This window comes from Oncorhynchus nerka, linkage group LG16 (assembly GCF_034236695.1).
Source record: "Oncorhynchus nerka isolate Pitt River linkage group LG16, Oner_Uvic_2.0, whole genome shotgun sequence".
Taxonomy (NCBI): domain Eukaryota; kingdom Metazoa; phylum Chordata; class Actinopteri; order Salmoniformes; family Salmonidae; genus Oncorhynchus; species Oncorhynchus nerka.
Genome location: NC_088411.1, coordinates 28,966,155 through 28,992,454, shown reverse-complemented (window position 1 = coordinate 28,992,454; position 26,300 = coordinate 28,966,155). Strand labels below are relative to the sequence as shown.

The window sequence follows — 26,300 nt, the reverse complement described above, 5'->3', positions numbered from 1 at the left end:
CAACATATCCTGAAGTGTTCAACTCTGTGGTACGTCATCAATAAGTACTAGTACTAACACAAAACAAAGAATATTGAGCTCTTTATTATTTATTTCATATGTGCAATCTGTTGGTCTGTCAGATTACATTGTTTTACAAGTTTCAGTAGTATAGGGCATGTTGGCAAACCTCTTGAATTCTCATCATATAAAAGATCCAGTGGCAGGTATAATAGAGATCTCATTCTTGGTAAACCTGGTGGTTGAACTGAACACGTAAGAACCAGTCAAAACCCATCAGAAGCATCCAAACTCATCAAAACCAATTTTCGGTCTAAACCGTCCACAGGATAAGGTACAAAATGGAAGAAAATGTTCCATAACTGGCCGAAACAGCATTTAACTATCTGAACTTTCATTTTCCGTTGCTAAAAGTTTTGATACGGTGTACCCCAATGAACACAACCCTGCTGTTAATTGTAAACAGTTTAGAGATGTCATTACACATTTCCAGACAAGGGGTTGACTAGCTTGCCAACATGCCAATAATACAATTGTAAAGTGCCGTACACAAACAGTGATACAGTCTCACTCAAGTTCCAAGAGAGTGGACCTTTGTGTGTGTATTGCCTTTCAATAGACATATTTCCAAAGATCTCAAACCCAATATTCAAAAAATAAATGCAGGTGAGTGATTGATTACCTTGATATTTCTTATCTTTTTCATTGATCAACCAGTCATTTCATTGGGTCATCATGGAAATTAGACATTTGAAACCGTAGAATGAATGCCTTTGTTTTTTAGTATATTACTTTTAAAAAGTACACAATACAATAAATGTACATTGAATGATTCAAAAGGAGTATTATATTCACAACCCTTTTTCATCAATACATAATAACATGGGTTTAGAGACTGTGGTGCTACACATACTATGTCCCAAATGGCACCACATTATTCCCTATATAGTGCACTACTTTTGACCAGGGTCCATAGGGCTCTGGTAAAAGTAACACACTATTTGGGAATAGGGTGCCATTTGGGACGCAGACATAGTTCTCCTCAGTGCACATCCACACTACAGAAACATCACAGACAAACGGTCACCATTTTATGAACTCTACATTGGCCCGAGTGCAGATAGAAATATCATATAGAACAGTTCTGTCATGTTAGAACTGATTGGGGAATCGAGACAGAAATACAGTGACTTAGATCTATCTGCACCGTCACATTCTTTACGTTTCATCTCACGGAATACACCCCTGGACTACTTCCAAAATGGCACACTTTTCCCTATATAGTGCACTACCTTTTTACCAAAGCCAGTGCACTAAATATGGAATTAGTCTGCCATTGGGACATAGACAAGGGCTATCTCCACCTTCTGGCGAGTAAGGTCATAAATGCTACTTGAGTGTATGGATTCTTCTATCCGTTCTAGAGGATAGATGGGTTATCTAGTTAAGGGAATGTGTCTGTTTCAGGCTTTCGGTTAAGCGCGAAGCCTGGACTTCAGAGGCTAGTGTGTGTCTAATTAATTGGTCACTCATTCCTTGATTTAATCTGGGGCAGCCCTTCTTCAAACAGAAGACTGTGGTAAACACAACCAACATTTGCACACATTTTCTCTCACTGAAACTAAAAACCATCTAATAAAACATGGAAAGATTCAATTATTTTCTGTCACAGTATTAGACAGACAATCCCTTACATAATGCAAACACATTCTCACTCTTCCCACTTAATAGCAATTTGAGTAATACATATGTCATTCCTACGCTTAGCACACAGAGATAGGAGAGAGAGAAAGACAGTAACCATGAGGGCCTGGTGGTCTTCATCCCTGACTTTAGTGAGCATCCATGACCTCACTAGGATTTTTATTTTTTCCTCTACTTCCCTCAAACCAAAGGTCAAAGGGTCAAGCAGTTGTCAGTCTGCCCTCCGTCATACGTTAGGAAGCACTTTACAAAAGTCATTATCTGTGTAAATCAGAAAAACACATTAGATAAACTGCTTATTTATGGTTAAGCAGAGTGGTATCAGAGAGACACCCCCCAATAGCCCACCCTCTGATAGAGAAGTTAACAGGGTCCTCCATCTTGGGGAGCTGACAGGACTGTAGTGGGTGGGTTGTCCCATAGTAAAGCTCAGTCCAGGGTGCTCTGCCGATCCAAAATGTAGCAAGTTTCCCAACAGACTTTCCTACCGACTCTTCTTCAGAAGTTTGGAGTTTCCCTGGAAAAGGCAGGAGGGGTTGAGTTACATATAACGCATGGTAAACCAAGACTCAATACATTTTTGAATGAACATTAAAGCGATAAAGCAAAAGCAGGAGCGCTAGTCCTAGTATCAACACTTCTGGTTTGGTACTGTAATCTGGAGAGCGGAATGGCATTTTTTGAATAAGATTGTGGTGTTAGTACGTGACCAGTGAGCACTCATGAAAGAAACCACATGAATGAGTCTCGACTTTGAAACACTGTTAGTTTCCATTCTAGAGTTTCACTCACAGCTAATCATGTAATCGGTTTATTTCTTTACACTTGGATTGTATTCAGGTTGAATAGGCTTGTATCAGCACTTGGCAGCCACCATTCACACACAATAGCTTGGGTTGATACCCAAGAACGTATACACACACCTCATCTCAGAAGTGTTTTAAGAGAAGTGGGTTTTAACAGAAGGCCTCTTCCTCGACTTCAACAGCCCAGCCAAACAGTAATGAATTTCTCAGATGTCAGCCTCTGACTCCAGCAGGTGCTTTTCCTATCAGACCCTGCTGTGCCCCCCCCTTATCCCCCACTGGCACATCCCAGCTCCCCTCAGAATGGATAGTAGTTTGTTACTGGGTTATGTCTATATCAGCATAACCTGACCTAGTACTGCTTATGTTGCTGTGTGGGCCAGTGAGTGAAGTGTTTTATTGAACCTTAACTTATCAAGGTTAGTCTCAATGAGATCAAATCTGTTTTGCAAAAGAGACTTCATCAATATAGTAGCAGTCGACAGAGTATGTAGGAAGTGAGGAATATGTGAGGGGACTCTATACTTTGCTGCCCAGTTTGAGTGTGTCGATCTCCTCTCTCTGTTTGCTGAGAGTCTCGTTCATGCTGCACAGGTGGTCACTCATCATACTGAGCTGTTCCTTGTAACTCCTCTTGGTCGTGGCCAGTTCATCCTGAAAGACAAGGAACATGTTGTGGCTAGGTAGAGCCAATATGTTTATTTAAAAAATGTCCAACTTTATATTCATAATCTCCAGCACCACCCAAACATCAACATATGTGAAAATGATGTCTTTTGTAAAAAAAAATGGAGGAAAATGACAACCAAATTTATCATCCTCTCTTTTTTACTACAAAACAGAAACGTGCAATTTTCACATGAGGTGGTGATGGAACTGAATATGAAGTTGAACATTTGTATATTTCTTTTTAAGGTTAAAGTTAATATGCCATGTTTACTGAATACATGGGAATCCTACTTTCTAAATCCTACTTAAAAATAAAAAGGTCAGAACAAATATACATATACCTAATAAACAACAAATAAACAACAAATATCAATGAATAAATGATAAAGCTGACTGGCTCTGGGATATGCTGGTTTCTTTCAGTCAGGCAGTTAGACAACAGATGTCGTTTACCTGGAGACGTGTGATGTTCTGATTGGCCAGTTTGATCTCCTCCGTCAGAGTCTCCCGTGACTTCTCTGCGATAGCCAGACGCTTGGCCAGGGCTCGACACTGAGGGTGGGAAGTTACATCACAGGAGATAGAGAATAAACAAACCTACAAAATATAACATATCCACAGATGATCACTTCAACTAATGTGAAGTCACAAAATGGGATGCTCTTCACTAAAACTATTTAAATATAGGCCTACATGATGTCTGGTTTTGAACTGAACGGACCCTGCTACAGTAATGTTTGACTTTGTGGGAGACTCTAAGTCACTACTTCCAGTTCCCCATCTATCAGGAGTAATCATACTGCCGTGATGCATAGCACGGAGGGTTGACATGTGACAGTAAGTCAATACTACATACTAACGCCACATGGCTATCTTTAGATTTGGTTAACTATAGCATAACAACTTATTTCATGCCAATGTAGATACATGTATATAAAAAAAATATTTAAAAAGTAACAATTCTAAAATATATATATATATATATATAGATCCTAGTGTAGGTCTGGAACCGGGAACACCAGTGTAAAAATGTAATGATTTCCCTGTGAGCACACCTGTGTCCGTCCAGCTGGAAACACAGGATGGAATAGAAAGAGCGGATCGAGAGAACCGAAAGAGGAAGAGAAAAGACAAAGTTGTCTTCTTAGGGAAACAAGGTTTGACTACAATATAGTCAACTGTTGCCGTTTCCATTTCCCTTGGAACAAGACGTATAGGACTGAAGTAGGTTACTAAAATAGCAGCAGGAACATATACACATGTACAGTGCCTTTGGAAAGTATTCAGACCCCTTGACTTTTTCCACATTGTTACGTTACAGCCTTATTCTAAAATGGATTACAATTTTTTTTAAATCCTCAGCAATCTACACACAATACCACATAATAACAAAGCTAAAACTGTTTTTTAGAAATGTTTGCAAATGTATTAAACATAAACAAATGCATAACTATTCAGACCCTTTGCTCTGAGACTGATATTGAGCTCAGGGGCATCCTCTTTCCATTGATCATCCTTGATGTTTCTACAACTTGATTGGAGTCCAATCATATATATAAACTTGTTTTTTCATTGTCATGATGAGGTATTGTGTGTAGATTTGAGGGGGAAAATTTTAGAATAAGGCTGTAACTTAAAGTCAAGGTGTCTGAATACTTTCCGAATGCACTGTATGTAGAGGAAGGAAGACGTGAGGGGAAATGGTTAAGTGACTGTACAACTAGTAAGTTAGTCTTCTGTATAGCAGCGTCTAAATTGAGCGCACATATGACTTTGTTCCCCATATCTCTCCCCAGTATCCACCAACAAAATAAGATCTACACATCCTTTTACATTCAATAGGAAATAATAGTTCTGTGTTTATGAATGGGAATTAGATCCAGTATCTCACCTCAGCATGGAAGTTAACCGCCTTGCTGTCAGAGACCTGTAGCTGTGTGGTGAGCTCTCCTACTCTGGCCATGTAGTGAGTCTTAATCAGCTGTTCTCTGGACTCCTCGTCTCCCACCTGTAAGCACAGAGAGGACAACAACTTTACATGAAATTGCTCTTACACCGGTGTTGTAATTACACTAGGAATAGTTGGGTCAAGAAGAACAAGACAAACTTACATCCTCATTGGTAGGAGTTGTGGTTAACATGCCAACCTGATGAGATGAAAAACACAGTTAGATACTCACTCCCTATGAGAATTGAGAAAGCTATACAAATTGAACCAAGCCTGGTCCCACATCGGTTTCTGTCATCTTGCCAACTGCTATGGTCATTTTTGGCTATACAGCACAAACAGATCTGGGCCCAGGCTAATAAAACCCACTGAAATCCAATAAAACACTACAGGCCCCTAATGGTATCTGAAACTGGACCTGCAAGGAATTACATTTATAAACACCTGTGAATGAAGAGTTTAGCTGGTTGTTAATGACAACCGTGTCCAGTTAGTGACTAGCATGGTGCTAGCCAGGTCCCAGATCTGTTTGTGCGATCTTGACAACGCAAATAGATCTGGGACCAGATTAAGTGGGTGTATCCTGGACCTTGAGTATGCTATTAAAATACAGGCATTATGTAACAAGGAAGCTGGTGCCTCCCAATAATATTTATTTTCTCATGAGGTGTACTCTCGTTCACTACTATAGGGCTCCAGAGTGGTGCAGCGGTCTAAGGCACTGCATCTCAATGATAGAGGCGTCACTACAGACCCTGGTTCGATTCCAGGCTGTATCACAACCGGCAATGATTGGGAGTCCCATAGTGCGGCGCACAATCGTCCCAGCGTCGTCTGGGGTAGGCCGTCATTGTAAATAAGAATGTGTTCTTAACTGACTTGCCTAGTTAAATAAAGGATTAAAAGATATATATATTTAAAAATTAAAAACCATTGAATTTGTGGAGGCATGGGCTAGAGGGAGTTTCCAACATATTCCTTATACCCATCATTTACTTTCAAATCAGAGAAGGGAAATGAACAAGTGCACACCTTGGGCCAAAGGAGAGATAATTGGAACTTAACCAGACACTGATAACACAACCGCCTTCACTGAAGCCAAAACACTCAAATGCATGTTACGGCTGCTCCCACGAGGATGTCGGACTCATTTTGTGGGAAAGGGGAGGGTTGTAAAGGGAGGAATGATGTCCCTAGATTTAATCTCACGTCATGCCAGTCTCACACAACTGCAAAGTAGTATTGTTAAGCATGAGGATGAAGACAAATTCAATCACTGTTGAAGAAAAATAAGGTCGCAAAATTCCGGAAAGTTTCCAAAAGTTACCAGATTTCCTGAAATCCCTTTGAGGATTCTTGCAGCCGTAAAGAAAAAACAAGAGTGAAGATTTATCTACCAGACTGTTGCTTAGCATAGCCTCCTTCCCTGCTCCTCTCTCCTCCACCTCGCCGTCCTCCAGGCTGGTGAGGGCTGGGCTGCCCGGGGCCTGGCCCAGGGAGTGGGCTGGGCTGCCTCCTCCTCCCAGGGCAGAGGAGAGCTGTGTCTCCAGGTCATGTATGCGTTGGCTCTCTTTCTCCAGCCTCACCCTGCCCAGCTGGGCCTCCAGCAGCCAGTGCTCCTTCTCCTGCTCCAGACGAGCAATCTTCTCCTGGCTCGCCACCACCTGGGATGATAAAGGAGAGGACACAGAGGAAAATGGAGATGTGGAGGAGATGACACAGAGGAGAGGACACAGTGAGGAGAGGTGGAAAGAAGAGGAGCGAGTTGGTAAGAGGACTATACTTCTCTAACACACTTACCTAGTCAGTAACCAAATGGGTTACCTTGAGCATTATAAAGAGTCAGACGTGTGTACTGACAGACTGAAGGGTAGAAAGGAAGAGAGGAGTGTGGAAATACAAACAATACCTGTTGTGTGAGTCCCTCTCTGCTCTCTGTAGAGCTAGTTAGAACACGGCGGTGCAACAGGGCCTCTCTGTATGGAACAGTCTCTGGTCTGGGCTGGATACACAACAGACAGGACAGGAGTCAAATACACACTGTTATACTGAACCACAGCATCGTTGTTAAGGGGATGTTCCACTGTTTGCTTTAGGCAGCCTGGATTGGCGTGCCAGATGGGGCAGGATTTACACTTAAGACTATTTTATTGGTTCTATTTTGCTAGGCAAGCTTAATTGAACACAGCTGAATTATGTTTAAAATAGTATTTTAACCCAGGTCTGTGAAGGTGACATGACCAGCAAAGCGAGGGAAAGCTACTGACCTTTCTGATGGCATGCATGTAGTCAGAGGCCTTCTTCTTGTTACCCAGCATGCTCTCTGCCTGCAGGGGGTTGAGTGCCCCGGCCCCCCCTCTTGGACTGTAGCCTGTCGAAGACGTGAAGAAATCCAGGTTGTTGCTGAAGAACGTCGCAATCTGTAGAAAAACAGTACAGAATGAATATTACGGTAAGACTTATCCAGGTATAGACACTAATTCTTTATCATTTGTTTTAAGGAAGTATAAGCTTTATAAAGGTCTTCTTATAAACAGTATTGGTGAGCCATATACATGGTCTTCTAGGCCTATATGTTGTAGTCCACACTGCTATTTCAATATCACGGTGCAACAATGTCATAGAATATACGTTTTCAATCTGTCAATATTGTATACGCTTCAATATGAGGGTGAAACAGGTGCAATTAAACAAACTAATGTGAAAGGAGTACATCAAATCTTTTGTCATGATTACTTCACTATACACACACTTAAAACAAACCCACAACACCAAGTCAAACTTTCCTATACACACTTATCCAATACAACTACATCTCTGTTCCTTTAAGTAGGTCAGTGGAAGGGATTGACAGAATAGACACATTTCTAATACACACTCCCACTACACTTTAATTATATGACGAGTGCCTTGCTCCTCTTTTTTGACACTCCAACTACTGTTAACCAAGTTCGTATTACTTTTTTATTTAACATGGCCAGGTGGCCGGAGTTTGCACATTTTAGACCACCTAGGGCACCAGGCCATTCAAAACAACTCGCCCACTCAGATCACCTCATAGTAAACAGAACTCTGCAACCAGCCAGCCCAGAGCATTCCATCCCTGTTCTTCCACAACAACAGAACAGTAGCCCATCTCTCATACCTCAAACAAACAGTCGGTCTGTGTCTGGTGCATTCATCAACCAGGCAGCAGTAGAGACTAAAAACATGCCTTACTATTATAACTATAATACCAAAAAATAATCCGTATGGTTATTACAGTTATAACAGTAACATATCTACTTCCTCTACATACAATCAGTTGGTACGGTCGTGGTTTCAATTCCCGCAAGGCTCTCATACGTATAGTACAAACGTATCCACTCACTGTACCGTCTCAGTTTCAAAGCCCCCATCCCCCACCCCTTTTATCTGGGGTACACAGCTGTACTGCTCTGATATGGTGCGGATCTGTGAAAAAATCCCTCCTGCCCCAACTAAGCCCTCCCTTCTTATTAGTGGTCATGTATTGTAAATGACCAATCCTCAGGGTCGATGAGCCAGATACCAAGGCAGTTGCTACTATTGCTTAAACTAATCATATGTAAAGAAAACAGCAAAAATAGGGACCACAATGGAAATAAGTCCAATGTCATTGACTATTCCCGGGAAGTACATTTTTTTTTTTAAATCTTGTTTTTTTACTGACAAAAATCCATCAATATTTTTTTCATGTTACCCAACCTATGAAACTGTGATAATGTGAGAATGCCAACCAAAACAACAGCGTCTCTGTCAGTGTGCTTGTTTGCTGGGGCCAGTTGTGTCCATTTAGACACAGATGTTGTGATAACAGATAGGGCCAGGAATTGCCAGGGAACTCACGATACGATATTATCACCATACTTCGGTGCCGATACAATATATATTGCGATTTGATGTTCCAAACATATTGCTCATTATACATCTGCTGCAAAGACAAGAGAAAATGTGTTTTGATCAGTCATGGAAATAAGTGCTGAAAACATGTTGGCTCACTATTTAAAAATAAGATCGAGAACAAGGATGATTTGATGACAGCTGAATTGATAGAATATCATCCCAAAATAATATTGCGATATGTAACTGCATCTATTTTTTCCCCCCAATCACTAATACATTCCCAGTGTTTCTATAGCAGTAAATGGTCCTACCTTGCCGGTGCTGCTGGTGAGGGAGCCCAGGGAAGCCAGCAGACACTCATTAGTAGTGCGGAGCTTCTGAGTGATTGTAGACAACTCCTGTTCCAGACTGGCCTTCTGGCTGTAATGAGTAGACATCTCTGTAGAGACAGAGGGATTTAGCTTATACATACAAAATGATCTCCACACACACAGGAAGGGGCCAACAGTTAAAGGATGGCACAGGGGGCTTACTCTGTTATTGGTTCCATTTTATTTGAAGCCTGCAGGTATATTGCTTTATAACAGTTAAGCTTAGACATCTCTACAGAACACAGAGGAAGGACAGAGTGGCTTGAACATTAGTCTATAAAAACAGACAAAATAACAATTTCTAGTAAAAAAAAAAAGGTTTCACCTTTGACCGCATCGTGAAGGCTGTGTAGACAGGCCGCTAGCTGGGTGAAGACAGCAGAGGAACTGCTCTGGGGCATGGAGTCCTGTCGAACACCTGGAAAACAATTGCACACATGATTTTCCTCAAGTCCCACACTACTCACTAGTAAGGCCAGTAAGCTGACATTTTTTATTTAATTTTTATTTAACTAGGAAAGTCAGTCTTCCGAGTGGCGCAGTGTCACTAGAGATCCTGGTTCGACTCCAGGCTCTGTCGCAGCCGGCCCAATTAGCCCCTGATGGTTTGGCCCCTACGGATATTCCTATCCCAACGGGCACTAGCGACTCCTGTGTCGGGCCAGGCGCAATGCACACTAACACGGTCGCCAGGTGTACGGTGTTTCCTCCAACACATTGGTGCGGCTTGCTTCCGGGTTAAGTGGGCATCGTGTCAAGAAGCAGTAAGGCTTGGCTGGGTTGTGTTCGGCGGAAGCTTGGCTCTCGACCTTCACCTCTCCCGAGTCTGTAAGAGTTGCAGCAATGGGACAGGAATTTAACTACCAAATTGGATAACACGAAATTGGGGAGAAAAAGGGGTAAAAAAATAAATAAAAAAAACTTTATAAAGTCAAATAAACTAGGCAAGTCAAGCAGTTAATAAGAACAAATTCTTAGTTACAATGACGGCCAAACCCTCCACTAACCAGGCCAATTGCGTGCCACCCTATGAGACTCCCGATCACAGCCGGTTGTGATACAGCCCAGGATCTATAGTGACACCTCTAGCACTGTGATGCCTCAGATATAGAACTCCCGAGCGGTCCCGCTCTCTCCTCACTAGGTAAAGCCAGTAGGAAGATATACACTGAGTGTACAAAACATAACTTTTTCCATATCATAGACTGACCAGGTGAAAGCTAGGATCCCTTATTGATGTCTCTTGTTCAATCCACTTCAAAATCAGTGTAGATGAAGGGGAGGAGACCGGTTAAGAGGATTTTTAAGGCTTGAGACAATTGAGACTTGGATTGTGTACAGTATGTGTGCCATTCAGAGGTTGAATGGGGAAGACAACATATGCCTTTGATTATGGTAGTAGGTGCCAGGTGCACCGGTTTCAGTTTCTCGTATGTATCAAGAACGGACCACCACCCAAAGGATATCCAGCTAACTTGACACAACTGTGGGAAGCATTGGAGTCAACATGGGCCAGCATCCCTGTGGAATGCTTGTAGATTCCATGCCCCGATGAATTAAGGCTGGTCTGAGGGCAAAAAGGGGTGCAACTTTTACACTCAGTGTAACTCACTAGGCAAGGCCAGTAGGCTGATGGTAAATCAAACATTATCTACAGGGCCTTCAGAAAGTATTCCTAACCCTAGACTTTCTCAACATTTTGTTGTATTACAGCCTGAATTTAAAATGGATTACATTTTGATTGTCACTGGCCTACACACAATAATACTTTGATAGGAGAAAACTGAGGATGGATCAACATTGTAGTTACTCCACAATACTAACCTAATTGACAGAGTGAAGCCTGTACAGAATAAAGTATTCCAAAAACATTAACCCTGTTTGCAACAAGGCAGTAAAGTAATACTGCAAAAAATGTTGCAAAGCAATTCACTTTTTTCCTGAACACACCACTCTCCATATTTGTAAGCATTGTGGTGGCTGCATCATATGGGTAATTGGGTCTGCTTGTAATCATTAAGGACTGAGGAGTGGAATGGAACAAAGCACAAGCAAAACCCTAGAGGAAAACCTGATTCAGTCTACATTCAACAAGACACTGGGAAATTAATTCACCTTTCAGAAGGACAATAACCTAAAACACAAGGCCAAATCTACACTGTAGTTGCTTACCAAGACAGTGAATGTTCCTGAGTTGCAGGTTTGACTTAAATCTGCTTGAAAATCTATGGCAAGACTTGCAAATGGTTGTCTAGCAATGATCAACAACCAATTTCACAGCTTGAAGAATTTTGAAAATAATACAAATTGGTAAATATTGGACAATCCAGGTGTTCAAAGCTCTTAAGAGACTTACCCAGAAAGATTATAACATGTATTGACTCAGTGGTGTGAATACTTACAGAAAACATTCTGAATTTCATTTTCAATAAATTTGCAAAAACATGTCTTCACTTTGAAATTATGGTGTAGTGTGTAGATGGGTGAGGAAAGAACATCTATTTAATACATGTTGAATTCAGGCTGTAACAACAAAATGTGGAATAAATCAAGGGGTATGAATACTTTCTGAAGGCACGACCTTGACAAGATATTTGACCCTCTGCTCCACCAATGGGAATAAATGTCTGCAAAGGGCAAAGGCAGGCGGGAGGAGACGGGAACATCCTAGACAATGAGAGGGCAGATCTGCATGTGAACATGCACAACCCAGATATAAAATATGTTTCTCAAAGCTGCTGGGATGCCACGTTCATCCTCTTATATCAGTACATTCGTAACAACTTCTATTCTACCAAATAAGCCTCGCTTAACAAAATTCGACACACTTCTAGGCTTTAGTGGTATATCGGGGTATTTTCGAAAACCGACTGTATGATGTTCAATACCATCCCCCAAATATTTTTGTTTCTTTTTCATTCACAAATTCTATTGAGCCAGTTACATATGTTTGTTTACAAAGATCACATGGAGCAAACTGGTGTTTTAAACTTACTTTTGTGATACGATGTCCACTGTTGAGCAGCACAAGTGATGATCAAGTTCCACTTGAAATTCCCTACTAAATATCTTAAACATAAGTTAATGTATTTGGCATTTAGATAGTTTCTCCATCTCAGGGCTCCAGCTATGCATTTGGTTTGCTAACTTGCTAGCTGGTTAGTGTGTGATGGTTAGTGTGCAAGTTCAAGCTTCTTGGTTACAGCAGACGATCAATCCCCTCCTGGATAAAGTGTGAGTTGCCTTTTGAGACATTTGTATAACTTTATGAGTTGGGTTGTCTGTACTTGCATTTAGTTTATGTTCGCTTGTGCTTGTTAGCATTTAGTTAGCATCCAATATAGGAATTCACTAGTACTTTGTTAGCATGATATATATTTTTTATACTCTGAAAGAAATAGCGCCCCTTATGTGCACTGCTGGTAATACCGTATACCCCGGTATGGTACAGGAACTGTATGAAGGTATGGAAATCCACCCAACCCTAACACCCTCCATACTAAACAAATCGCACTTGGTCTGCTTCACGCTTTATTCTTGCGCGGACTGATTTTGGCGCAGAGTCAGTCCTCTCACTTCTATCCTTTGTGTTAACTCACTAGGTAAGGCCAGTAGGCTGATGTAGCTGTGTAGTTTGTCAAACAAAGAAGTGATTCTCTTCATATCACTCTGCAGCTCCTGGTTCTTCGAGGTGAGAGAGGAGGTACACAGAGGAGTCCAGCACTCTTCCTCCAGACTGGTGAGGAGAAGAGAGGAGGAGAGGTTGAGACACATCGGCTGCAGTTACACAGGCAGCCCAATTCTGATATTTTCTTTTGACCAATTATCTGATGTGATTGGTCAAAAGACCAATTAGTAGGAAAAAAATATCAGAATTGGGCTACCTGTGTAAACGCAGCCATAGAGAAACACACACACTCAGAGGTGAGGGCTCAGGTACAGAGAGGGGCCGTACTCTTCCTCCAGGTTGGAGAGGGGAAAAAGAAGAGGGGGATAGGGAGGAACACACACACGCGCATGCGTACAGTACACATTACCTAATGTAATGAGTACTGACCTTTTGAGCTGGTATGGTAGAATCTTCTGCAGAAAGTGGGTGTAGGAGGTGAAGTGATCGGCAAAGTCCTTGAGTTTCCCCACAGTCTCCAGCACTGTTACTGTGTCCTCTGTGATGCTCTGGTGTAGTTGCACTAGTCCTTCCTCCAGGGGGCGCACATAGGCTGCATTCTCATGTAGATACTGGGAGAACTGGGGAAAAGATTGCGGAGGAGAGTTCATCTTACCTACTTCAGCCAAAATCACTTATTGTATGTTACTATGGATAAGAGCAGGGGTGTCAAACTCATTCCACGGAGGGCCGAGCGTCTGCGGGTTTTTGGTTTTGCTTTCAATTAAGCCCTAGACAACCCAATGAGGTGAGTGCCTTACTAATTATCAAATCAAATTGTATTTGTCACGTGCCGAATACAACAGACCTTACCATGAAATGCTTACTTACAAGCCTTTAATTAACCAACAATGCAGTTCAATAAAGAGTTAAGAAAAGATATACTAAATAAACTAAAGTAAAAAAAATTATGAAAACAAAATAACAATAGCGAGGCAGATGATTCATTGTTCATGGCTTGGGGGGGGACATGGAGCTCTGGTACCGCTTGCCGTGCGGTAGCAGAGAGAATAGTCTGACTTGGTTGACTGGAGTCTGACAATTTTTTGGGGCCTTCCTCTGACACCGCCTAGTATATAGGACTAATTAGTGACCTTTAAATTCATCAATCAAGTACAAGGGAGGAGCGAAAACCCAAAGACACTCGGCCCTCTGGAATGAGTTTGACACGTATGGATAAGAGCATATGCTAAATGACAAAAACAGGATGTCAGGGCATAGACTGTGTGTGGGTGTGTGTGTGTGTGTGTGTCCCTGACCTTCTGGTTGAGTGGTGAGATGGGTTCGATAGAGGAGTCCAGAGGGTAGATGTGTACCCTCTGCTCTGTGTAGGAGTGGAAGTTTAACAGAGCAGCCACTATGTCCTGGACGAAGCCTAAGGCCTGACCAGCCACGTCTCGGGCCTTCAACTAGAGGACAGGAAAATGAGAAATTAGTACCAAAACTCTGGACCACATATCTACAATGACAACATATGATGGAGCCATAACTGTTCTATAAAATATGAGGATCATGCTATAGTTCAGGGTTCCCCAACTAGTGGCCTGTGATTTTTTTTTTCTCTTAGCAAAAACATTTTGGGACACAAGTCTAAAAACACCAGCAAATCAGTTTCAAGTGATTTTAATTTGGGAAATCAGTTCCAAAGTATTCCTACACACAATAGAGATATGTGGTCTGGGCCTTAAACTGACCTTCTGGTCCACCAGCCACTGTGGCAGGCACATTTTTTTTACAAATTAAAAACATACTGTGTATATATAGTGCCTTCGGAAAGTATTCAGAGCTCCTCTGTGGAGATGGGAGAACCTTCCAGAAGGACAACCACCTCTGCAGCACTCCACCAATTAGCCCTTTATGGTAGAGTGGCCAGACAGAAGCCACTCCTCAGTAAAAGGCACATGACAGCCCGCTATGAGTTTGCCAAAAGGCACCTAAAGACTCAAAACCATGAGAAAGACGCATTTCTGGTCTGATGAAACCAAGATTGAACTATTTGGCCTGAATGCCAAGTGTCACGCCTGGAAGAAACCTGGCACCATCCCTACAGTGAAGCATGGTGGTGGCAGCATCATGATGTGAGGATATTTTCTGCGGCAGGGACTGGGAGACTAGTCAGGATCGAGACGAAGATGAACGAAACAAAGTACAGAGAGATACTTGACGAAATCCTGGTCCAGAGTGCTCGGGACCTAAGACTGGGGTGAAGGTTCACCTTCCAACAGGACAACGACCCTAAGCACACAGCCAAGACAACGCAGGAATGTCCTTGAAAGGCCCAGCCAGAGCCCAGACTTGAACCTGATCGAACATCTCTGGAGACCTGAAAATATGCCCATCCAACCTGACAGAGCTTGAGAGGGTCTGCAGAGAAGAATGGGAAAATCTACCTTGTAGCATCATACCCATGAAGACTTGATGCTGTAATCACTGCCAAAGGGGCTTCTAACCACTATGGAATGAGCATGCTTTGTAATGTTTCTAAAACAACTGAAGTGATGTGGTATATTGCTCAATATTACAAACATTTTTGTGAACCGAATATTTTAACCTAAATATCCCAGATGAAACATTTTCTCAACTGCTTAGTGACAATGTGCCTGTGTGAGCTAGAGAATGTCTTCGCTAGAAGTTGAAGCAAACTCCAACATTGAAAAACAACCTAGCTTGTAAACAAAACAATTAAATTGTCAAGAAACACAAGGACAAAGTCTCACTAGTTGACTTTAGTAATTTAGACCAACTTGTATGCCTGTGCGCAGTGCTCCTAAAAATGTATCTTCAGCGCTTATATCACACTGCTCACAGCTCCCCAGCCAGGCATCATCGCTGCTCGTTGGGCGATATATATTGTAGGATTCATAGTTCAACCCGCATTTAGTGGGTGTTCATATCAAACCTTGTAAGCAAGGTTAAAACATAATAATTTTTACAATATATCAGTTTCGGCTTCTTGTGATCAATTTACAGTCTACAAATAATTTGTAATTATGTTCTGGCCTGACCATCCAATCAAGAAAAAATATATAATCTTGTTGATGATGCCTCCTATAGGACTTCCTCTCACCTGGTGTCTTCTGTTGTGTGGTGGAACGTTGAGACTGTTGTAGTCACTGAATTCTAGATAAAAGGGGAGGGAAATTTAAAGGAGAGGTTGCGAGCAACGGCTTGCCAAACTACCTTCAAACTGCATGCAGAGACATACAAACGGTATCCATGAGTTCATCTGACTCTGGGTGCTTAATTGCCAAAATCTTGCACTATGCCTTTAAAGTGCCGAATGATGGCATGTCATAGGTCGGTCCTTCATTTAGCATGAAAACCATCCGAGGAGGAAAACAGGGCTCTAGTGGCATGGCACGACACACATTACACAGTGCTTCAGTTTTCCTCTTACAGCGTCAGTGAGATAGAAACGTAATTCAATTTCATTAGTAGTTAGTACTGCATACTTATATATGTGTGGGTGTCATGTCTTAGAATGGGAAGACATGCTCATAGATAAACCATCATCAGTGATGTTTCTACAAGGTTGTGTTCATTAGAGCACACACTGCAACAGAAAATGTATAATGAGCAGTTCATATTGGACAAATCCAGGTAGTCCCTTACTCTTTCAGTCTGTTTTCTTCCTAATAAACATGATCTGGGTCAGTGAAATGTTGCGTATTACTCACTGGTGTCGTTGAAGGGCACTTTCTCTTGGATGACAATGCTGCTCTTTTTCACCTGTCTGTTGAGCTCTGACTGACACTTCCTCAACTGCTGCTGACTGGAGAGAGGGATGATTTTGAGAGGAAGAGAGGGTAGAGGAATCAGGAGATGGTGAATGACCACTCAGTGACCATATTAAATACTTCCCTATCCACATTATTACAACCCTCATTATTCCATCATGTTAACCACAAGTCCTCCACCAGATACATACAATCATTCTCCATCTACACTGAGTGTACAAAACATAAGGATCACCTGCTCTTTCCATGACACAGCTTTCACTTGGAGGCACCTGGTCAGCCTATGATCCCTTATTGATGTCACCTGTTAAATCCACTTCAAATCTGTGTAGATGGGGCCTCCCGAGTTGCGCAGCGGTCTAAGGCACTGCATCACAGCGCTAGAAGAGTCACTACAGATCTGTGTTTGATCCCGGGCTGTGTCACAGCCGGCCCCGACCGGGAGACCCATGAGGCGGCGCACATTTGGCCCAGCTTTGTCAGGGTTAGGGGAGGGTTTGGCTGGCTGGGATGATAGTAGGTGCCAGGTGCTCCGGTTTGAGTGTGTCAAGAACTGCAACGGGTTTTTCACGCTCAACAGTTTCCTGTGTGTATCAAGAATGGTCCACCACCCAAAGGACATCCAGCCAACTTAAACTGTGGGAAGCATTGGAGTCAACATGGGCCAGCATCCCTGTGGAATGTTTTGGACACCTTGTAGAGTCCATGCCCCAACGGATTGAGGCTGTTCTGAGGGCAAAATGCAGTGTAACTCAATATTAGGAAGATGTTGCTAATGTTTTTTAACACTCAGTGTAACTCACTAGGTAAGGCCAGTAGGCTGATCAAAGATTATCTACAGGGCCTTCAGAAGGTATTCACACCCTTGACGTTTCCACATTTTGTTGTGTTACAGCCTGAATTTAAAATGGATTACATTTTGATTGTGTGTAGGCCAGTGACAATACCCCATAATGTCAAAGTGGAAATGTTCACAAATTAAATAAAAAATGAACATCTGAAATGTCTTGAGTCAATAAGTATTCAACCCCTTTGTTACGGCAAGCCTAAACTACATTCAGGAGTAAAAATGTGCTCAACAAATCACATAAGTTGCATGGTCTCACTGTGTGCAGTAATTATGTAAACATGATTTTTGAATGACTACCTCTCTGTACCCCACGCATACAGATAATTGTAAGGTCACTCAGTCCAGCAGTGAATTTCTAACACAGCTTTAACCACAAAGACCAGGTTTTCCAATGCCTTGCAAAGAGGTCAACATGGGCCAGCATCCCTGTGGAATGCTTTCAACACCTTGTCGAATCCATGCCCCAACAAATTGAGGCTGTTCTGATGGCAAAAGGATTGCAACTCAATATTTGGAAGGTGATCCTAATGTTTTGTACACTTAGTGTATATCTAACTGGTACATGTGTAGATTAGAACAAGTTATTTACCATTCCTCTGTCCGAGCTCTGCACTCTTTAGCTTCCCTCTCCAGAGTCTGGGATTTCACCTGTAGGAGGACACAGAAAATAGCATCATGTATTACTATTCTATCATTTACCAATAACAAAAGATTGAGTTTCGCCTTTGTTCAGTCGCTTCCAACTTGCCCTCATGCTCCTTCCAGCCGTCTCTCTCGCCATCTCACCTCTACTCAGACCTTGTCACTAACGTTTCTCAATAGTGTCCATGTAGTTGGAGTTGAGACATCCACTACTCTCTCCACCTCACCTCTAGTCTGGCCTTGTCACTCTGTAGTCTCTCAATAGTGTCCATGTATTTGGAGGTGAGTCCATCCACTATGGCCTGGTGCTGTTCGTGGTCTCTCTCCAACTCCTCCAACTGGACCTTCAGCTGAGACTCCTGCTGCCTGTGCTGCTCATCAGCCTCATAGAACTTAGAATAGAACATAACTTTATTGTCCAACCAAGGATTAAACATTTCTTTCGGCATCACCCTACAAGAACTCTAAAAATATCATCATTCTCAGACACACATTCTAGAACAGACCAGCACACAAAAACAACTGATCAAATACATTATGTAGTGCACATATTCAAGCCAGTAGTCTCTTTGTAAACACTTGCCCATACATACAGTTGAAGTCAGAAGTTTACGTACACCTTCGCCAAATACATTTCACAATTCCTGACGTTTAATCCTAGTAAAAATTCCCCTACTTAGGTCAGTTAGGATCACCACTTTATTTTAAGAATGTAAAATGTCAGAATAATAGCAGAGAATGATTTACTTCAGCTTTTATTTCTTTCATCACATTCCCAGTGGGTCAGAAGTTTACATATACTTTTTTGTTTGGTAGCATTGCCTTTAAATTGTTTAACTTGGGTCAAACGTTTCAGGTAGCCTTCCACAAGCTTCCCACAATAAGTTGAGGAATGGGCCAAAATTCACCCCTGACAGAGCTGGTGTACCCGAGTCTGATTTGTATAGGCCTCCTTTCTCGCCCACGCTTTTTCGGTTCTGCCCACAAATTTTCTATACGATTGAGGTCAGGGCTTTGTGATGGCCACTCCAATACCTTGACTTTGACGTCCTTAAGCCATTTTGACAACTTTGGAAGTATGCTTGGGGTCATTGTCCAGTTGGAAGACCAATTTGCGACCAAGTTTTAACTTCCTGACTGATGTCTTGATGTTGCTTCAACATATCCACATCATTTTCCATCCTCATGATGCCATCTATTTTGTGAAGTGCACCAGTCCCTGCTGCAGAAAAGCACCCCCACAACATGATGCTGCCACCCCCGTGCTTCACAGTTGGGATGGTGTTCTTCGGCTTGCAATCATCCCCCTTTTCCCTCCAAACATAACGATGGTCATTATGGCCAAACAGTTCTATTTTTGTTTCATCAGACCAGAGGACATTTCTCCAAAAAGTATGATCTTTGTCCTCATGTGCAGTTGCAAACCGTAGTCTGGGTTTTTTATGGCGGTTTTTGGAGCAGTGGCTTCTTCCTTGCTGTGCGGCCTTTCAGGTTTGTCGATATAGGACTCGTTTTAGTGTGGATATAGATACTTTTGCACCGGTTTCCTCCAGCATCTTCACAAGGTCCTTTGCTGTTGTTCTGGGATTAGTTTGCACTTTTCGCACCAAGTACGTTCATCTCTAGGAGACAGAATGCGTCTCCTTCCTGAGCGGTATGACGGCTGCGTGGTCCCTTGGTGTTTATACTTGCGTACTATTGTTTGTACAGGTGAACGTGGTACCTTCAGGCATTTGGAAATTGCTCCCAATGATGAACTACACTTGTGGTGGTCTACAATTTCTGAGGCTGATTTCTTGTGATTTTCCCAGGATGTCAAGCAAAGAGGCACTGAGTTTGAAGGTAGGCCTTGAAATACATCCACAGGTACACCTCCAATTGACTCAAATTATGTCAATTAGCCTATCAGAAGCTTCTAAAGCAATGACATCATTTTCTGGAATTTTCCAAGCTGTTTAAAAGGCACAGTCTACTTAGGGTATGTAAACTTCTGACCCACTGGAATTGTGATACAGTGAATTATAAGTTAAATAATCTGTCTGTAAACAATTGTTGGAAAAATTACTTGTGTCATGCACAAAGTAGATGTCCTAACTGACTTGCCAAAACTATAGTTTGTTAACAAGAAATTTGTGGAGTGGTTAAAAAACTAGTTTTAATGACTCCAACCTAAGTGTATGTAAAGTTCAGACTTCAACTGTATACAGTGCATTCGGAAAGTATTCAGACCCCTTGACTTTGTCCACATTTTGTTTCATTACAGCCTTATTCTAAAATGGACTAGATTGATGAGGGGAAAAATATATATATCTACACACGATACCCCATAATGACAAAGTAAAAACATGTTTAGACATTTTAGCAAATGCACATAAAAAATGTGAATAAAATATTCCCATAAATATTCAGACCTTTTACTCAGTACTTTGTTGAAGCACCTTAGACAGCGATTACAGCCTCAAATCTTCTTGGGTATGACGCTACAAGCTTGGCACACCTGTATTTGGGGAGGTTCTCCCATTCTTCTCTGCAGATCCTCTCAAGCTCTTGTCAGTTTGGATGGGGTGCGTCGCTGCACAGCTATTTTCAGGTTTCTGAGATGTTTGATCGGGTTCTCCCAGTCCTTGCTGCTGAAAAATATCCCCACAGCATGATGCAGCCACCACATTTCACTGTAGGGATGGTGCCAGGTTTCTTCCAGATGTGATGCTTGGCATTCAGGCCAAAGAGTTCAATCTTGGTTTCATCAGAGCACAGAATCTTGTTTCTCATGTTCAGTGTCCTTTAAATGCCTTTGGGCAAACTCCAAGTGGGCTGTCATGTGCCTTTTACTGAGAAGTGGCTTCCATCTGGCCACTCTACCATAAAGGCCTGGTTGGTGGAGTGCTGCAGAGATGGTTGTCCTTCTGGAAGATCTCCAGAGAGGAACTTTAGAGCTCTGTCAGAGTGACCATCGGGTTCGTGGTCACCTCCCTGAACAATGCCCTTGTCCCCAAATTGCTCAGTTTGGCGGGCAGCCAGCTCTAGGAAGAGTCTTGGTGGTACCAAACTTCTTCCATTTAAGAATGATGGAGGTCACTATATTCTTGGGGACCTTCAATGCTGCAGACATTTTTTGGTACCCTTCCCCAGATCTGTGCCTCGACACAATCCTGTCTTGGAGCTCTACGGACAATGTTTTTGACCTCATGGCTTGGTTTTTGCTCTGAAATGCACTGTCAACTGTGGGACCTTATATAGACAACTGTGTGTCTTCCCAAATCATGTCCCATAAACTGAATTTACCACAGGTGGTCTCCAATAAAGATGTAGAAATCTCAAGGATGATCAATGGAAACAGGATGCACCTGACCTCAATTTCATGTCTCATAGCAAAGGGTCTCAATACTTAGGTAAATAAGGTATTACTGTTTTAATTCTAAAAACCTGTATTTGCTTTGTTATGATGGGGTATTGTGTGTAGATTGATGAGGATTCTTTTTTTTTTAAAACCCATTGTAGAATAAGGCTGTAACGTAACAAAATGTGGAGAAAGGGAAGGGGTCTGAATACTTCCCAAATGCATTGTATACACTCCCATGTCTCAGACACAGACATACCTGGATGTGAAGCCTCTCGTTCTCCTGGATCTTCTTCTGCAGGTCCTCATCAAACACACTCTGGGTCTGCTGCAAGCCCTGTTGGGAGGGGGAGTCCCCTTTGTTCTGGTGAAGAGAAAGTGTCTGAGATCGACTACACCGAATCACTGATCGACAAATCACCTTGCATCCCAAATTAATACTCATTATGTGATCGAGATGAGTGATTCTGCACTTCGCCTTGCTTAAACTGATCTCAAACATGATCAAAGGTAGAAGGAAAGCAAGGTAAGCCTGTCGAACTATGACATGTCTGATTGTGGGGTGCACCCGCCTCCCAGTCTAATATACTGCCATTTTAGCAGTTGCCTTTATCCAAAGCTATAGTCATGCGTGCATACATTTTACGCAGGGGTGGTCCCGGAAATTGTACCAACAATCCGGTCGTTGCAAGAGCCATGCTTTACCAACTGAGCTACAGAGGACCAGTGTCTGTCTCTACCTTGCTCTTCTTGCCCTTGGCCTCGCTGGCAGACAGTTCCTCTTGCAGCAGCTCTACTCTCTTAGCCAGCTGCTGGTTCCTGAAGGTGAGACTGTCCATCTCCTGCTCCACCTTCCTCAGGCTCTGTTCTCGCTGCTTCACCTGATCCTGTAGTGTCGGTGTGGAGGAGAAGACGCTCAGTGATTTTAAAGTATATCACCCAAAATTCCCAGGTTTTTCAGAATTCCTGGTTGGAGGATTCCCTTCCTGATTATTTCCTCCAACCAGGATTGGAAATTGGAATTTTGAAACCCTATTCCAGAGGTCTCTGAATGGTTCTGTACCTTAAGAGAGGTGGAGCTGGCCTGCTCATCTACCACGCCTTTCTTCAAGACCTGGTTCTGTGCCCGGAGCTATGGAGACATGGGGAGTATAGACACTGAGCTGTAGGTCTACTGCAGACACACCACCTCTAAATTTACAGTATTGCCTCGGCTATTTTATGGATTTATTTTATGTGAGACATATTGTTAAATCATCAAATATGGATAACTCCACTGCAATGCATGACTGCACTAACATTTCTGAAGGTTGGGTGAATGTTGCTGCTTATTGGGAAACTACACCCCATATTCAATGGAAAATAGAAATAACAGGATATTGGCCAGCTGGGAGCTATGGTTTTACAACAGTCAGACAGGAAACACCATGCATTCCATTCACTGCCTGTCAACTGACAGTGTTGGTCAGGAGAATGGTTCTTATATTAACCAAAGCTAGTCAGTCTAACTGACATTTATTTTAATAATGCCTAAAAAGGGTTTTTAGGATGGGTACTATTGACATGGATACCAATCCATTTTCTACCTAACGTATGATAGGGGATTTGAAGAACATGGCTGCCCGTGTTTTACTCAGGCTATGTAACATTGTATTGTTTAGAGAAGGGTGGCTTCTGTTCTGGCCTACCCTCCTCCCTTTGTCATAAAAGACAGACACATTGTGAGTGTCAGCTGACATATCAGGCAGTGACCTAGGCTAAATCATAGAATGAAGAAACCAACCAAAATAATGTTCACTATGAGATTGTTTTGATTGATTGACAGCAGTTAGCTACATCCCTTGCTGTACACAGTTCACGTTCATAGTAAACAGTGCAGTAAAGACACCAAATATTGCCTTCGATTATCACAAACAAAAATCAACCTATTAATGGGCTGCTCTCTCTATACTTGACAATACACCCAGGAGGGTGACACACTAGTGGGTAGTGACACCCTGAAAAGGAACTTGATTGGAAACAGATTGAGCTAAGTAACTAGATACTTTGGACAGCACCTTTTATTTTTTAGGTTGGTGGAGGAGGAATAATGGTTCAGGCTATGCCCCTTAGCTCCAGTGAAGGGAAATCTTAATGCTAGAGCATACAATGAATGACATTCTAGATGATTCTGTGCTTCCAACTTTGCGGCAACAGTTTGGGGAAGGCCCTTTCTTGTTTCAGCATGACAATGCCCCTGTACACAAAGCGAGGTCCATACAGAAATATTTTTTTAGATCAGTGTGGAAGAACTTAACTGGCCTGCACAGAGCCCTGACATCAACCCCATCGAACACCTTTGGGATGAATTGATACACCGACTGCAAACCAGGCCTAATCGCCCAACATCAGTGCCGACCTCACTAATACTCGTGGCTGAATGGAAGCAAGTCCCGCAGCAATACTCGAATATCTAGTAGAATGCCTTCCCAGAAGAGTGGAGGCTGTTATAGCAGCGAAGGGGGGCCAAACTTCATATTAATGCCCAAGATTTTAGAATATGATTTTCGACGAGCAGGTGTCCACATACTTTTGATAGTGTACCTTGCACGTTAGTTAGAATGAATCAGCAATCGGATTAAATAGCCAAGAACTGTGGCTAACGATAGAGCAACAAATAACTCCTTACCTTTGAATACTCCAGGGCCAATTTGGTGTATTTCGCTTGCAGGTCTGCAGCCATTGCTTTAGGAAAAATAAAGCTAGTTAGCTGGATAACCAATATGTAATGGAATAGCTAGCTAACGCGAGAAAATAAACTGGCTAGTTACTGTAGCGCAGGTACACTGACGAGTTAGCTTGCCGTTTCTTTATCTGAATGACAGTTGGTGCAAGTGACTGATAAACAGTTTCATGCCATGTAGGAAGGGGAGGATAGCTATTCTATAATCTGATTGAGTGGTAAAGCCGGATGTTATTCAGCTAGCTAGTAAGCTAACGATCCAGCAACAATAAATAAAAAAGCACTTCCGGGTCAGTGAATTTTCCAAATAAAAGTCCTTCACGTAATAGTAGAAAAGTATCAATAAACGGTATCTTTTATTATATGAAAAATAATTGTGTATAACTTAACAATGATTCATATTTGTTCTTATTTAAGTGACATTTGAACCACGAAAACATGTTTCAATGTCAAATAAAGAATAACACATTTCTGTATACAGTATACACATATAGCACTGCACAGGAAAACTATCGATTGTGTGTCCATAAAACCAGGGTCTAGTCTACTCACTGGAGTCCCTAGAAAATAAATCAGGTGAGTTTGAACAAAAAGATAGGTCATGGGAAGTGTTGCTGGACTTTTACTGTGGTCAAAAAGTGTCAAATGTGCTGGTTTAGTTCCAGGTCTTTCTGCAAAGTGTTCCAAGATGATGTAAAGGGAAACTATAACTACATGTGACTACAATCCTTTATCATTTATTTAACCAGAGGTCACACTGTGATTTATGCTGCAAGAAAGCAGCATAAATATACTGTAGTCAAGGATGTGCAAAACTTCCAAAATTCAATTACACAAAATACCATAATGATCAATGTATGAAAATAAACAACAAAATTATTGTATTTTGAAAGGAATTTAATGAAATACTTAAAAGGTGCACTATGCAGAAATCAATTCTTCAGGTGAATAAGTCGACGTGTTTGTGGTAGAGAAATTAACATTAAATTCTCTGGCAACAGCTCTGGTAGACATTCCTGCAGTCAGCATACCAATAGCATGCTCCCTCAAAACTTGAGACATCTACGGCATTGTGTTGTGTGACAAAACTGCACGGTTTAGAGTGGCCTTTTATTGTCCCCAGCACAAGGTGCACCTGTGTAATGATCATGCTGTTTAATCAGCTTCTTGATATGTTACACCTGTCTGGTGGATTGATTATCTTGGCAAAGGAGAAATGCTCACTAACAGGGATGTAAACTAATTTGAGCAAAATATTTGAGGGAAATAAGCTTTTTGAACATATGGAACATTTCTGGGATCTTTTATTTCACCTCATGGAACATGGGACCAACACATAACATATTGTGTTTGTATTTTTGTTCAGTGTAGTTCATTGAGCATGCCGTCAGACTTCTGATACCAATGCAGGGTGAAAGGGGACACAAAATTGTGAACTGCTATACAAAATATAAAAAATTGCATAAAGTATTTTGAAAATACAAATTACAGCACTCAAAAGTATCTTGTTACAAAATATATTGGAGTGTAGTTCAGCCCAGTGTAATGTTAATGACAAACTACTCCAGTGAAATACATGTTTAAAATACATCCAACAGAAATGTTGCATTTAGTAAACGCATGAGACACAACAAACCATAAAACATAACAATGAATGCAAGTTAAAAAGGCGCAAAGTGCATAAAACAGGTTAAAAGAGCAAGTTTAAATACATGTGCAATTTGTGGTCAGCAGCCCTCCAATCTGGGATTTAAAATCATCAATCAGAGTAAAATTATCTAGTTTTAGGTCCTTCTGAAAAGTGTTCCAAGATAAGGTAAATGGAAACTATAGAGGACTTGCAGTTGACGTACGACGCCTCCTGGTGGCCATGCTGGAAGACCACATTAATTAATCCGACAACAAGCTGAGTGACTACCACAAACTACTTGATAATGGTGCCTTAAACTAGTTGATTCATCACCATGGTCATTTTCTGTT

The 26,300-nt window shown here is 41.8% G+C and overlaps 1 protein-coding gene across 1 annotated transcript; it reads right to left on the bottom strand.

Moving 5' to 3' along the window:
- Positions 1-64: 64 nt before the first annotated feature.
- LOC115144379 (protein phosphatase 1 regulatory subunit 21) lies at positions 65-24,568 on the bottom strand. Its single transcript, XM_029685358.2, has 21 exons — positions 24,267-24,568; positions 22,662-22,730; positions 22,339-22,485; positions 21,858-21,962; positions 18,486-18,650; positions 18,206-18,264; positions 16,707-16,801; positions 16,097-16,149; positions 14,289-14,438; positions 13,420-13,610; positions 12,962-13,098; positions 9,688-9,780; positions 9,303-9,430; positions 7,395-7,547; positions 7,037-7,129; positions 6,525-6,791; positions 5,291-5,326; positions 5,071-5,187; positions 3,633-3,731; positions 3,036-3,164; positions 65-2,221 (listed from the first exon to the last, which is right to left on the bottom strand). Exons 1-21 carry the CDS (start codon positions 24,318-24,320, stop codon positions 2,189-2,191), a joined length of 2,373 nt encoding a protein of 790 aa, XP_029541218.1. The 5' UTR covers positions 24,321-24,568; the 3' UTR covers positions 65-2,188.
- Between the last annotated feature and the right edge of the window lie 1,732 nt (positions 24,569-26,300).

Bases quoted from the DNA above. Each gene is read 5' to 3' on its own strand.
- LOC115144379 (XM_029685358.2), bottom strand. From the start codon at position 24,320: ATGGCTGCAGACCTGCAAGCGAAATACACCAAATTGGCCCTGGAGTAT. The intron at 18,651-21,857 runs GTATGTCTGTGT...TTCTATTCTAAG, and splicing joins ACGAGAGGCTTCACATCCAG to TTCTATGAGGCTGATGAGCA. The intron at 13,611-14,288 runs GTCAGGGACACA...TCTTTTCCCCAG, and splicing joins TCTCACCACTCAACCAGAAG to TTCTCCCAGTATCTACATGA.